Below are 14,115 nucleotides of genomic sequence, written 5' to 3' on the forward strand. Positions count from 1 at the left end.
AACTCCGCTGTAGAAACGTGGCAATAACAAAGTTTAAAAAGCGATATTGAACCAATCCCAAAGATATTTTTATCATAAGAGCTGTCAAGAAGAATATATAATTAAAAAAAAAAAAAGGAGTTTGTAAAAAGTATTTAAATAGCAATATTTGCTTTAAAAATGAAATCTGTTGGTCGATATCCCTGGCACCTGATGTAATCAAAACACGTTCCCAGTTGGGTGGAATCGTTTAACAGAAAACACTATTTTAGAAAATATACAAAATTGAAGTTAAAAAAAATTGAATATTAATACAGAAGAGAGAAGGGCTAAAAGCGGGGTGCGTTAAGCAGTGAACTGAAAACGAAAAAGTATAAGAAAAAAATTTCAAAGATGATGCTTTCTCTGAAATCATATAAATCCGAAAATTAGATGTAAACAATCAAAATCCTTAAATCGAAAACATTTCTTTATACATTATTTTCAATTTTTGCTTGTTTTTTGCAGTGATTAGCGCTTCCATAAAGTTTTAAAATTAAATTGAGATATTTTTCAGGAAATGGCACTGGAAAATGGATTTTATGAACGAAGAGAAATTGGGGTAATAGAATATTCTTTAATATTTATTTGTATTATAGGTTTCTCTCTACCAAATGTTAAGAAAGTTAAATGAGTCCAATATTTCCAAAATTATTGAAAACGATTTAGTTTTTATCTTAATGTGAACTTAATTATTTTTAGGACTATTGTTATAATGAAATGAAATATCAGATTGAATTGTCTACAATATTCTTTTGAAAAATATGCTGCAATAAAAACTCAGTTTTGAAAATCTGATGGATTACAAAACATTTGTTCTTCCATTACAAAAGAAAATTAATACAAATGTAATATTACCATAGTAATAATTTGAACAGTTTATGCATATCACTCGCTATTTTTTGTGAATCTTAAGACTAATGATTAGGGGAAATAATTAGAGTTATTGGTGCATCCTAAAAGTTAACCAACCATAACTTGGACAAATGAACTCCTAAGAGGATGTAAGTGATGATCTCGTAACAGACTTCTGTTGGTGAAATTGAAACAAACATGACAAAAATACAACCTATTTGGAAATAAATTGGTGGAAAACAAAAGAGTAGAAGATAATCAAAAATAATCTTTCTACGCTGTTCACTCTCCGTTTAGACAACAATGGAGAAAGAAGATTGAATTTCTCTAAAAGCCAACTAAGAACCCCAATCCACCATTAATTATTTTACTTCATATTCAATTAAGGCAATGCTTTGTCTTGGTCATTCTATTTGGAAAGCTTTTTTGTATTACGTCTTTTGATGTTTTATTTGATAAGCTTAATATTAATTGAGATATTTCGTATCCAAATGTAGAGAAAAGAAAAATATGATGTTGATAGTTGCTAGAGTTGGAAAAGAAGCTTGAGTTTAAGATACCATATAGTGTTAATGAGTACCAGATGAAACAGGGCATAGAGTTTTACTATGGTTAAGGCATGGATATTGTATGACTCGATCATCTTTCAAAATTTACCTTAGTGGTATGAGCCTCCTCTGTAAATTGCAGAGTGGCTACTCTTTTTTTTGCATAGATCAAACTGGCATAGGATTGATAGAGATGAAGGGAGGTTGGATTTAGCTTTTACAGACCGGAACAAGAACCATCCGTTGGTTTGAGCTAAAGATTAACATTCTTATAATAGTTTTTAGTCATTAGGGAAAGTGACTGATGTGTTTCAATAGGGTTGCCAACTGCCCTTTTCTTGGAAAGAACAGTCCTTTTTTAACACCTGGTTGTCCTTGTCCTTTCTTAAATTAGGAAAGGACACCTTTTGTCCTTTTTTCAGATATTGTTCACACAAATCTAATTTATTTTATTGTATTTTCGATTAAAGTTCTGACTTTCGAGACTTCTTCATTTGGCGTGTTGTTTTTTTGTTCTAACTGAACTGAATAGGTCAACAGGTTATTGATTGTAACGATGAACAAAATGCAAAAAATCGTAACTGGATTTGATGATTCTGATTAATTATATTCTTATGGTAGGTGAATTCCTTTCATAATGCCGGCTCAGTTTTGAGGCCTACTTTTTTACAATTAATCAGATATTTCTGTATCAATTTTTAAAATAACCACTATGCATGGAATACCTTTCGAAAGGTGTTTGTATGTAGATGTTTTTCATGAATAGTGCGTTTTAAACTTATATAATATTTTTGAGAAAAATGAAGTCGAAAGTTTTTGGAAAAAATTAGAAACTTGCTGTTTCTTATGTTTGGGCCACAAAGCGAAACACTTGATCCTTGAATGGTTAGGACGGCAAATCAGGTGGATGGAACCCAATCTTTGATGATCAACAAAGAAAAAGAAAAATCAAAAATTGTGCGGCAGGAATTTTATGCATTTTATTGTCCTTTGTGATGGTAGGCATGTTGATATGGCTTTAGAGAATATAATAGAAAATAGATTCCTCAAAAATTTACGAGAAGGAGACCGAAGGACCCATGATTAAGGCAGACTTCGCTGGATATCTTGAAAATATTTTGAGAGAAATCGATGAGAGTACAGCAAAGTAAATTCTAAACCAGAATGGAAATATAGGAAGGGTTTAGGACGGCCTTGGCACTATATAGGACTGCTGCGCCCAGCAGGAGGATGTAAAGGTCAAATTGTGCAGGATTCTGCCACCGACTTGGCAATTTATGGCTTTTACAAGGACGTGGCACAAAATGGTTTCTTCCTTATTTGCAGTCCATCTTATTTCAGTTTTTTGTTTTTGTTTATTTTTTTTTATTGCAGTAAAAATTTTGGAACAAAATGTTCGCTAAACGTTATCATTAGTGGCTTGTACTTGCTGATGCAAAGTATTTATACTTTTGAAAAATTGATAGAACTATTATTCTAGCAAGAATTATGTATAGATAGTTTTTTAAAAAAAATCGTTCAAAATAATGCAGTGTTTAACACAACCGCATTTCATAGAAGATGGCATAAATAATCTTTTAACTGTTTTGCACAAATAGTTTGCGGGGCCGTTGAACCATAGAGAGCTATATTTTCTTCCATGAAGAACACAGCCATATATTGCTGCATTATGATGGTTGCTTAGGAACAGTCCAGGCTCCTTTATCTAATAACCAAGCAAAAATATTGCAGTTTAACGGTTATGGTGCAGCTTGCAGTTGGTTATGTCGCTCCCATCCGACCTAGATACTGAGAGCATTTATTGCATAATAATTTTTCAATATTATTTCTTCTTTTTTTATATATATTTGTAGCTATACATTTCAGTATTTGTAGCTATACATTTCAGTATTTGTAGCTATACATTTCAGTATTTGTAGCTATACATTTCAGTATTTTCATTACTAATCTATTTAAGACAAAACTTTTTAAATTGTTGCTTTATTTTTATTGCAACATGCATTTCTTCACTAATAGGTACAGAATTCATACGAACGTGCCGCGAAAACAGATCTCCTTGTGATTTCATTTTCTACCGATAAAAAACCAATTTGGAGATATCTTAGTAGTTGATGCCTTACATTTTTTGGCATCTCGTCCATCCTTAGCGGACCTTAACTTTCGTTAATCCCAGTTTTGAAAAGTGGGATGGTGGTGCAACAGAAAGAAGCAAAAGAATCAAAATTTAATAAATTATAAAAATCATTATTAATGAATTAAATGTAAATTGAAGTTAAAGCAGTGATAAAATAACTTTCAGAAGGATCTGTAGTCGAGTTAATTTAGTTGATAATGATAATTTATTTTGCCCTATTTATACACCGTTCAATGCAACAACTTGCTGCTTACGTTTTACATTTGCTAAATAAATTACTAAATAACAGTTGACTCTAAAAATATAAATTTGCAATGCCTTTTAAATATGAAACCACTATTCTTTCAAAAAAGAAATTACCCATTATTAAGTTTTATTATATGAAATATTCATTCAATTCCCTTTTAAAACTAAGAGAAACTACTTCTATTTTGTCTGAGTTCACAATTTAGTGATAAATTTTTTCTGAAAATACTTCGCCTGAAATTAAATTAATTGAAGAGAATCTCGGTTACTTACTTTAAAAATCAACAAAGCTAGTTTTTGGAAATTGTTGCCTAACATTTTAATATTGTTGAAAAAAGTGTTTTGTTACTTCTTAAATTTACTGATTTTGATTGAATAATTTAAATTTCATTTATAAAGATCATTTTAACTGTTTAAATTCTCGTATTAAGACGAGAATTATTCCCTCTCAATAAAATTGAAGAATGGTTATTGGCAACTGCAACTGATAAGCCTAAAACTTTTCGTTGTTTGAGGAACTTTTCGTTAAAGTAGGAGATTGAAAGTTTTCTTTTTCTTTTAGAAATAAAAAAAATTATTTGAGTAGTTTATTAATTTATTTTTTAATAATAACATTACTGAGTGTAAATATATTTTAATAATTGGATAATATAATGATATGAAAGTCATCCTCGATATATTTACATATGTTAGGATGAAGTTTGTCAATTTCGGATCGAAATGTAAAATAAATGAAAGAATGGCATAATAAAAAAAGAAAATTTGGAGATTTATAATAATATAATAACACAGTTTAATTTTTTTAAAAAATAATTAAAAGAGCAGTTTTTTTTAATTTTTACAGTTCTTTAAACTTCACTGTTAATTCAATCACAATCTATTCTTGGAAGGTAGTCTTCACGTTTGAAGATTAGAGTATTTTCTTCTAAATGTTTGCAGATAAAAATTGATATGAATAATTTGGGCATATCGTTTTCAAACGATTATTTTTGTGAATAGAGAAATTGCTGAAATCACACTCTGCTACACCCTGCGTATGAAATGTAAGAGAAATACAGGCATGCACCAGTCTTAAGCAAATTTCCATGTTAGAGAAGTGAACAGTTGAACTGACATCCACGAAGTTCCATTGAGAGTTTTTATGGAAATCGCAGTAAGAAATTATCGCATCTAGAGTCATAAACCATGGAGAATATGGAACATTAATGGATAGCTATTTAGTCTTAAATGTTATTGAAGAAATGAATAGTTTGTGAATGAAGCGGGTTCTAGCCACCATTGAAAACGGTATTTATGAAAACACCACGGCCAATTTAGTATTGTTGGACCAATCTTCTTCGCTTTTAAAAACATCTACTTTCATCTCATTCTTAAAAAAAAAATGTACACTACATTAAATAAATAATTCAGTTTGGCTAAATGTACTTTATTTTGTATTTAACGAGATATGAAGAATTAGTTTTAATATATCTGAATAAGTACGCAATAAAGAATCTTTTCAATATACGAGGGTCTTTTGAAAAGTACGTGCAAAAATAAAAACTACTTAATTTTTTGGGCTAAACCTTTTTTATTTTTCAACATAGTCTCCTTTTAGGCTTATACACTTCGTCCAACGCTGCTCTAGTTTGTTGATCCCTTCCGAATAATAGGATTTGTCCAAGTCTGAAAAATAGCCATTCGTTTCTGCAATCACCTCCTCGTTTGAATAAAATCTTTTTCCCGCCAGCCATTTCTTCATATTGGGGAACAAATAGTAGTCCGAGGGAGCCAAGTCTGGAGAATAGGGGGGATGTGAAACGAGTTGGAACCCTATTTCCATTAATTTTGCGACCTCAACTGCTGAGGTGTGAGCTGGTGCGTTGTCGTGATGGAAAAGGACTTTTTTGTGGGTCAATCGTGGGCGTTTTTCTTGCAGCTCGGTTTTCAAACGGTCCAATAACGATGAATAATATGCACCTCAATAACCTGTAATAGTTTTACTCTTTTCCAGATAGTCGATGAGGATTATTCCTTGCGAATCCCAAAAGACAGTCGCCATAATCTTTCCGGCCGAAGGAACGGTCTTCGCCTTTTTTGGCGCAGATTCCCCCTTGGTAACCCATTGTTTAGATTGTTCTTTGGTCTCAGGAGTGTAGTGATGTATCCATGTTTCATCCACAGTGACGAAACAACGCTTAAAGTCCTGCGGATTCTTCTGGAACAGCTGCAAACCGTCCTTGCAACACTTCACACGATTTCGTTTTTGGTCAAGCGTGAGCAATCGCGGCACACATCTTGCGGATAGCTTTGTCATGTCCAAATGTTGATGCAAAATATTATGTACCCGTTCATTCGAGATGCCCATAGCACTAGCAATCTCACGCACCTTCACTCTTCTGTCATCCATCACCATATCATGGATTTTATCAATGATTTCTGGAGTAGTAACCTCAACAGGGCGTCCAGAACGTTCAGCGTCACTTGTGCCCATATGGCCACTCCGAAAATTTTGAAACCACTTATAAACTGTTCTAATCGAAGGTGCAGAGTCACCATAATGTTTATTAAGCTTCTCTTTAGTCTCCTGAGGCGTTTTGCCTTTCATAAAGTAGTGTTTAATCAGCACACGAAATTCTTTTTCGTCCATTTTTCGAAAATCACTCGACTTCCTCGATTCAAACGAATGCCAAACACAAAGAAATAGACCGATCTGGCTGAAACTTGGTGTGTGTTCTTCCAAGAGATGCTACTAACTAAACATAACCTCGATTCGCGCCAGTAGTGCTATCTCTCTGACTTTGCACGAACTTTTCAAACGACCCTCGTACAGACATACAATCCATCGATAAAAGATTAGCATACTGGTTAACAACAAACATGATTCCCATGCAGAGGTCTCGGGTTCTTATGACGCAATATCCCAAATATGGAAGTGTTATCTGAAAGAACACTGTCTAGTTTATATTTTAAATATATCTATGAAATCTATTGCCTACAGATGGAGTGGCCACAAATTTGAAATAAATACAATAAATGCGATCATTTTCTTTGGCAAATATTTAGAGTAATAATGAGACAGAATGAACTACCAATTCGACTGCAGAACTACCATTATTATTAGGGAAATGATGAATATGTTCGAAAAAAGAAATAGGGATACGAGGAGAGGAATATATGGAGGAAGTTTACGTTTAATATTTAGGCTGAAAAACTGGAATAAAGTGATATTTTCAAATAAACATTCACATCTTTTCGCGGAGGGAGGTAATTGAAACTTGAAGTAATGCACACTACACCAAGTCGATTCTGTTTACGTCAACAACTTACAGCTTCCCTATATCTACTATGCTGTTCGCTTATTTCCGTATTTATTCGTAGATGTTCGTGCAGCCGATCAAAACAGCCCAACAACAGGGCGGTGGTTTTGGTTTGTGTTGGGAACAGTTGGTGTCTCAGTATCTGTCCTGAAAGCGTGGCGTTTGTACGTGGCCCAATTGTTGAGCTTGGATCCCGGCAATCCCGCCACCTACTTTTTACTAACGTAGCCGTTTTTCTATTTTTCAAAGTATTCCCATAAAAACTCTGCCTTTATTTTATTTTTTTTCCATTCTGCAAGATGTCTGAAGGGCATGATGAAAAACGAAAGAAGAAAGTTGTTGTCATATCGCCTAAAGATACTGAGGTAAATAAATAAATGAAAAGAATCAAGTAATTTAGAAATACATCCTAAAGTCTTCTCCTAAAACAATCTTAACTCACAAATATTGAAGATTCTCTTGCAAATATGGTAATAATTACAGATTTATTACTTAAAGCTACAAGTGTTAGCCAAAAAAATGATAATTCAAAATGAAAAGCCATACATTTATTGGCAATAATTTTCATAGTAGCGATTTTTAAATGTTTTGGTATGCTTATCTGTGTGCTTTTTTATGTGCTAACTCAACAGTAATCCAAAGTCAATATATGTTTTTCCTAAAATGTGGATCCTACTATCGTTAAAATAATTACCTCTTTTTACAATATCTTAAATTTCGATTTAACGCTCTCACGAGTGACTTTTTACCTAAATCTATCTTCGGTTTGTTGCTTTGGACTAAGGCAGATATCAGTTAATAGTAAAGTGTAAATTTATCTTGTAAACATTTGATAAATTTTCAGGAAAAAGTATATGTATATCAAAATGGTAATTATTAAAGCTTTTATGAAACCCTAATTAAAGCATTAGGTGCCTTATCATTAATTGTTAATTAAAACAAATAATCATTTCATAAATTGATATCTACTTTCTCTTACTTATTGCCACAGGACGTACTGCATTTTCTGGAAATGAGGGAAATTGAATTTTCATTAGTAATAGCTTTTTTGGGGGCTTAAAAGTGGTTTTTCAGAAAGTAGTCTTTATATGCGTTTGTGAATGTGTAAATGAACGCATGTGTGTATTGTATTCTCCGTAACTCAAAAGTGAGAGTCAAAATTCGATACATTGTTAGGTGACACCAGGGAATAACAACAATAAGTTTCCGTTACAAATCGAACTACCGACCGAAAGTCCTACTTCACTACTTTTTTTTTTTAAATCCACTAGAAACATGAAGAGCCATTACCTTAATGTGAAAAATTGATTTCAGGAGCGTTTAGAACGTTAGCCTTTCTATAAGAGTCATATTCCAATAAATTATTATTATTAAGATTTTTTTTTTTTTTTAAATAATAGTTAAAATAGATAATGTTAAAATAGATAATTCATGAAAATCGGTTCTCGCGTTTAGGCGCTACGTAATTTATAAAAAAGGTAACAACAAGAACAAGAACAATTTTTGAAAAAGGTCGTTTTTGCAAATTTTTGGCATCGTTTTTCTCTAAAACTAATTAATCTATGTTATTGTGATAAAATTACAGTTATAAACGAGGATTTTCCCTGTATTACAAAGAAAATTTGGGAATTTTATCTTTTATAGAATAAGAGAAAAAAAATTGTCAAAGTTGGATGTTTTTCAACGTCACGCTTTTTCGTGCAGTTTTTGACGATCAACCCTTTTACAACTGTCCTACCGGACAGTTTTAAGAAATAATCTATTTTTTTTTCTTTCTTTTTTTGTTAAGAAGTAAACCATTTTAGGGCAATAACCGATAGTTTGAGTTTCGCTCTGACTTTTCAAAGAAAATTAACTTAAGGCCGTTAGTGAGTCTGAAAACTGTACCCAAAAGAATGTTTTGTTATCAAAAACTTATCTTTTAGAATGAGTATAATTTGGGAGTTCACTATCGTGAAGCAATATTTATTATTAAAGTCTTTATTTATAAATGTTACATGCTTAATAAAGAAAAATACAATTCAAAATAAAACAATCATCTCAAAAGACATTACCATGGTCATAGACCGTCGGTGGAATCGTGAAGCCATAATTTTGTAAAAGTGTAATGTTTGTAGTAATTTACTTAGATAGAACTTACGAAGTTGAAGGAGTTTTCACAACAGATTTTGATTTTTTTTGAAGAAGTAAAGAAGAAATTTTTTTTACAATTTTAATGCCTAGTTTATTGAGTGAGTACCAAAATGCCACGTATTGCCTGGAAGAGTAGTACTCAAGTTAAAGTTTAGAGCAGAACCTATTCAACATAGTTACGGCCAGTATTGTAGAACAAGAGGTGAGTATCCTGTAGCCTTAGACTCTGCCGCCTCAAAAACTTATTGCATCATCCCCTTGAAAGATCTAACAGATACAGCTTTCCTTCTTTTATATACATCCAGACATGCTGAGTGAGTCAAGCCAGTGTTCTATTACTGCAACCTAGCGATTGCAAAAGCTGGCAAACTGGGGTGACAGCTGTTTAGGTTCAACGTAAATCAACACCTAATTCGTGAAGAAAAGAGACTTCTTGTAAGGAACCTCCCTAAAGCTCTTTTACAAGGTTCACAATTTATTGCCAGTGATTTTGCGTATTGTCTCCTCTGATCTCCAAGTGCTTGGAGGCCTCCACATTGCTTACTATCAATGACGTGCAATCTTTCAGGGTTTTAGAGAGTTTTTTTTTGCTGGGTTTCCATGGATCTAAAACCCACCTATTTTCTGACATCTAGGATCTTTTTAAGTCGAGATGGGCACTTGATCTGATCCAGGTTGAGAAATTCTAGAAAGTGTGTGGTTTTCCAGAAGTGGTTGTTAGGAGCTCCGACCCTCGGAACAGCCACCAGGTTCTCGACCAAAGAGACTTTCCATATCGGCCTAAAACTAAGTAGCAAGCAATCCAAATTAGAAATCTCTTTGCTCTAAAACAGGGTGGGGCAAAAGATATGAACCGGTTTTAAAGGGATGTAAAACAAGAACAATTCAACTTACAGAAATTATGTTTATATTGTTTAATTCAGTACAGAATCTAGTTTTTTACATTAAGTTTGAAATATAATATCACGTAGGTGGCGGCGGAAGACGAATTCTGAAGTTTTCAACCGCTCTTCTGCATATTTCGATGGGTATTGCCGTAACTTCCTCTCTGATTCTGTCCTTAAGTTCTTCCTGGGTATGTGGACGATGTTTAAAAACTTTTTCCTTTATGTACCCCCAAAGAAAAAAATCAAAATGCTCAAATCTCGCAGGCCACTCCACGTCACCCCTCAAAGAGACGAGGCGCTGGGGGAACACTTGCCTCTATCTCGCCATTGAAATCCTAACAGTGTGGGATGTAGCCCCGTCCTGTTGGAACCAGAGGTCTCCCAGATTAGTTGCTCCACTCAATTCTTCCAGCTCAGGTTCAAAAAACTCTTCCAACATTGTCACATAGCGCTCAGCGGTGACAGTGACGGTTCGCCCATTATCCTCGAAAAAGTAAGGACCAATAATCCCAAATTGGGATACTGCACACCATACAGTCACTTTAGGGGAGTGAAGTCACTGTCTAACTCCTGCTACTTTTTCCTGAAAAAAACCAAGGTCACTAACGTCTGAGCATATCCCTACCCTTATCTCCACTATTAGACGAATTCGACTGCATGAGCTTCCAAAATAGTGTCAGGAGGATTTCGTTACATTAGAATATTCTCCAGAATTTAAGTGGAAACCATAGAATTACCTTTCTAATGAGCTTTTCTGTTAAGTTCGGGTAATTAATCAGCCAGATCTATCTAAGAGGAAGTAATGTGACAATTTTGAAATGAGGGAACTACGTATGTTGTCCCCTTATGGACGGACAAACTTCAGAATTATTAGAAATCAAATTAATCCCTGGGGATGGTAATAATAATAAAGATATATCCGAATCACATTCTTCAACTTCGGGGTAAACTCGCTATTTCACCACCTCATAGTGTGACGCAAGAGTAGCCCAACTATTCTTTACAATTATTATTGGTTAATTAACCAACAAGCGCGAATTACCTCCAAAGATTATTGTACCCTGAAAATAATAACATGATAATGTAATGTAACAAGACTGCAAGGGAGAGAGGTAGACTGATGGATAGAAGTGAAGTATTTTGGGTTCGATTGCTGGTCTTGGAGTTGTGTATATAAAAGTTTAACGTCACTAATAGTGGTAACGTACGTCTTGGTGGCCATTACATGGCTACTTATGATCCATCACAACTTGTAAGGATCTACTGAAAACATTTGCGGTTATTCAACATAAAGTCTGAGTGAGTTGTCCATAAACTACTTTTAACTGCAACCATATTTCTTTAAAACACATAAATATATCGTCTAATGGTTGGTTGCATTCAAAGCCTGTTATGTACGCATAATGGCAAATATATATTTATCATTGCAACAAACGCTAACAAGAGGAAATAAATCAATTTTACTTAATCTAATTTCACAATTTCATTATTGACAAATAATATCCGAGCATAATATTTGTATTTAAAAAAAAATCCATGTACGGTTGACGAAAATTATGGATAAAAAAAGGTTAAAATTTATCGATAAAAACTGATCGAAATTATCTGCAATAGCTTGCGAAGTTTTAGGAATATCGTTTTTCATCGTTAACCCACTGTCTTTCCAAATAGAATTCACAAATGTTCATATTCGTGGTAATTAATATGACAGTGAAAAAAAAACTCATATTGTCTATGTAAAAATATTTCCAAAAGTGTTAAATTTTGAAAAACATCTTGAGTAAATGGCCAAATATCGATTAAAAAAATATCGCAAAGTGAAATTACGATCTGAAACAATAATCACTTTTCTTATAATTGAAAAAAATATTTGTATATAAAAAAAAAACTTAGCTACTTATTTTGTATTTTTGGTGCATCGAGAGCTTTTTATTATTTGATTACCTTTCTGTACCTCGACTTTGATGATAATGTAAAATTGCCATGCAAATTGGCATGTCAGCAATTTAGGCGACGTTCATATGTGAACTTATTATGTAGTCTAGGCGCTTGGAGTTGGTATGTTACTGTTCACCAAGTGGCCATTTCATTATTCTGAAAGGTTCTACTAATGTAATTAACACAATTACATTAACTCATCCCTCTGAAATTTCTCTTTATCTAGAAGGAAGTCGTCTGATTAAAATTTAAAAGAACATTTTTTTTGCTAATTTTAAATTAGGGTTGAATTTCACTTTCGAATTTTGGGAATACATTTTTTTGAGGTCTCCAGAGTCTAAAAAGTATTTCTGCTTTTGTGTGACGGCCTGAGATCAGCCTAACTCAAAAACCGAGTATGACGGGAAGTTAAAATATTTGTATTTGGATAAAGTGTAAACAGCACTTGATAATAAGCTTCCGTTCATTTGCCCTTCATTTTTGCCTGCCTCTAAAATGCTATTTTTATGGAATTATTCCTGTGAGTTTTTATTAAGTTAATGGATTGTTAAAATTTCATGTTTGCGGTATGTGGTATGTTCATGGTATGTTACCACTTCATTATTCTGAAAGGTTCTACTGATAAATACTTTTTCTAATTTTTTTTTTTACCGTTTAACTAAATAAACTGGTGACGCTTTTATTTAAAATTTTCTTTTTAATAAAATTGTTTTTAAGGATAGTCTGAGGAGCTGCGAGTGTTACGCTACCTTCAAGTTAGCTTATTATTTTAGTGAAGTAAACTAACATTAAGTAAGATTAAAGAAATTCATAACTTGGAATGAATTTGACGTACAAGAAAGACGTAATGTTCACCCAGTTCTGATATCAGTTTATCGCGTTATATTATAAGGTAATTTTTGCGCTTTGCATTGTCATACTTCAGAATTCGGCCTTAAATGCGTTTCAGGCTTCATTTAGAGAACAAATTTTGAAATACTCACCTTAGCTATTCAAACAGTAGCTTGTTGAACAAAGATACGTATATCACCTCAAATCGAGTTACTCAAAGCAAACCTGCTAAATTGAGCTTTAGTAAAATGCTGGCAGTTATTTGTAACTATTAAGGTTCGCTTTACATAGTAAGAAATTAGCAAACAGTTGAGGTGGAAAGTAAATATTAACGATACACTATGGAGATGAAGTAATTCACAAACATCTCTGGAGGAAATTTCACAAGCCTATTAACTGCACCTTTGCAATGCAAAGGAATGTTTCAGTGTTACCTTACAAAGACCCAAATAGTTCAGTTTTGCATCTAATAGAATACTCGAGGCGTAAAATATGTGGACCAGGAAACGAGGGAAAGAGTAACCCTCCAGAGGAATGTTAGATCAAATAAGAACTTTCTCTACCTAGCAGGTTGTTCTGTAGTTGGTGTTTGGATACCAGATTCAGATTGTCTTGTTTAAAGATTTTTTTTTGTTATTACTTTGGTGGTCAGCCATGGCATGTTCTGAGCCTAGAAAGCTATCGCAAGGTTAGCTTATCAACATTACATTATATTGCACCAGATTGTGCTGACATGCAGAACAGGTCTGACATGTATTAATAGAAAGGAGCGTTTCTGAAGATGATGTCCCGAATAATGGAAATACCAATTTAGAATGGTCACAAAATTAATCAAATATCACGTCCTTTAAATCATAAAAGTCATTTCTAGGTTTTTGAAGAAGGGTTTGGTGGATCTTCACTGAAATGACCCGACTTGTTTGCATGAAACTTATCTGATCTCATCTACTACGCTCGCCTAACGAACAGAGAATTAAGCTGCAATTTCACACTAAGCCAAAATTTGTGAACGCGTCCAGGCATGAATATGGTTTGGGCAACTGCAATCAACAAACAAACGGATTTCTATCAAAGAGGGTACACGGATGGCTCCAAGACAGAAAAGGGTGTGGGAAGGAAGTGTACGGGGTGAAGCCGAAATGTAGGTTTTCGGTTAGCCTAGGAAACCTAGCTAGAGTTTTTCAGGCTGAGCTAGTTGCAATTAGGTTCTGTGCTGCCGAGATTAA

General features: G+C 33.5%; 1 protein-coding gene across 5 annotated transcripts in view; it reads left to right on the top strand.

Moving 5' to 3' along the window:
• LOC141455996 (inactive dipeptidyl peptidase 10-like) overlaps positions 1-14,115 on the top strand; it is a 333,209-nt gene that overhangs the window by 243,773 nt on the left and 75,321 nt on the right. The window contains exon 1 of one of the 5 annotated variants that reach the window (XM_074131546.1): positions 7,223-7,465. The exons of the other annotated variants lie outside the window; for them this stretch is intronic. Within the exon in view, the coding sequence (XP_073987647.1) occupies positions 7,400-7,465 (66 nt within the window). The 5' untranslated portion in view covers positions 7,223-7,399. Of the gene's footprint in view, positions 1-7,222; positions 7,466-14,115 lie in introns of those variants that run through there. 5 annotated transcript variants of the gene reach the window in all.

Source organism: Rhodnius prolixus, unplaced genomic scaffold, assembly GCF_049639745.1.
Source record: "Rhodnius prolixus isolate KJV_2025 unplaced genomic scaffold, Rpr scaffold_4, whole genome shotgun sequence".
NCBI lineage: Eukaryota > Metazoa > Arthropoda > Insecta > Hemiptera > Reduviidae > Rhodnius > Rhodnius prolixus.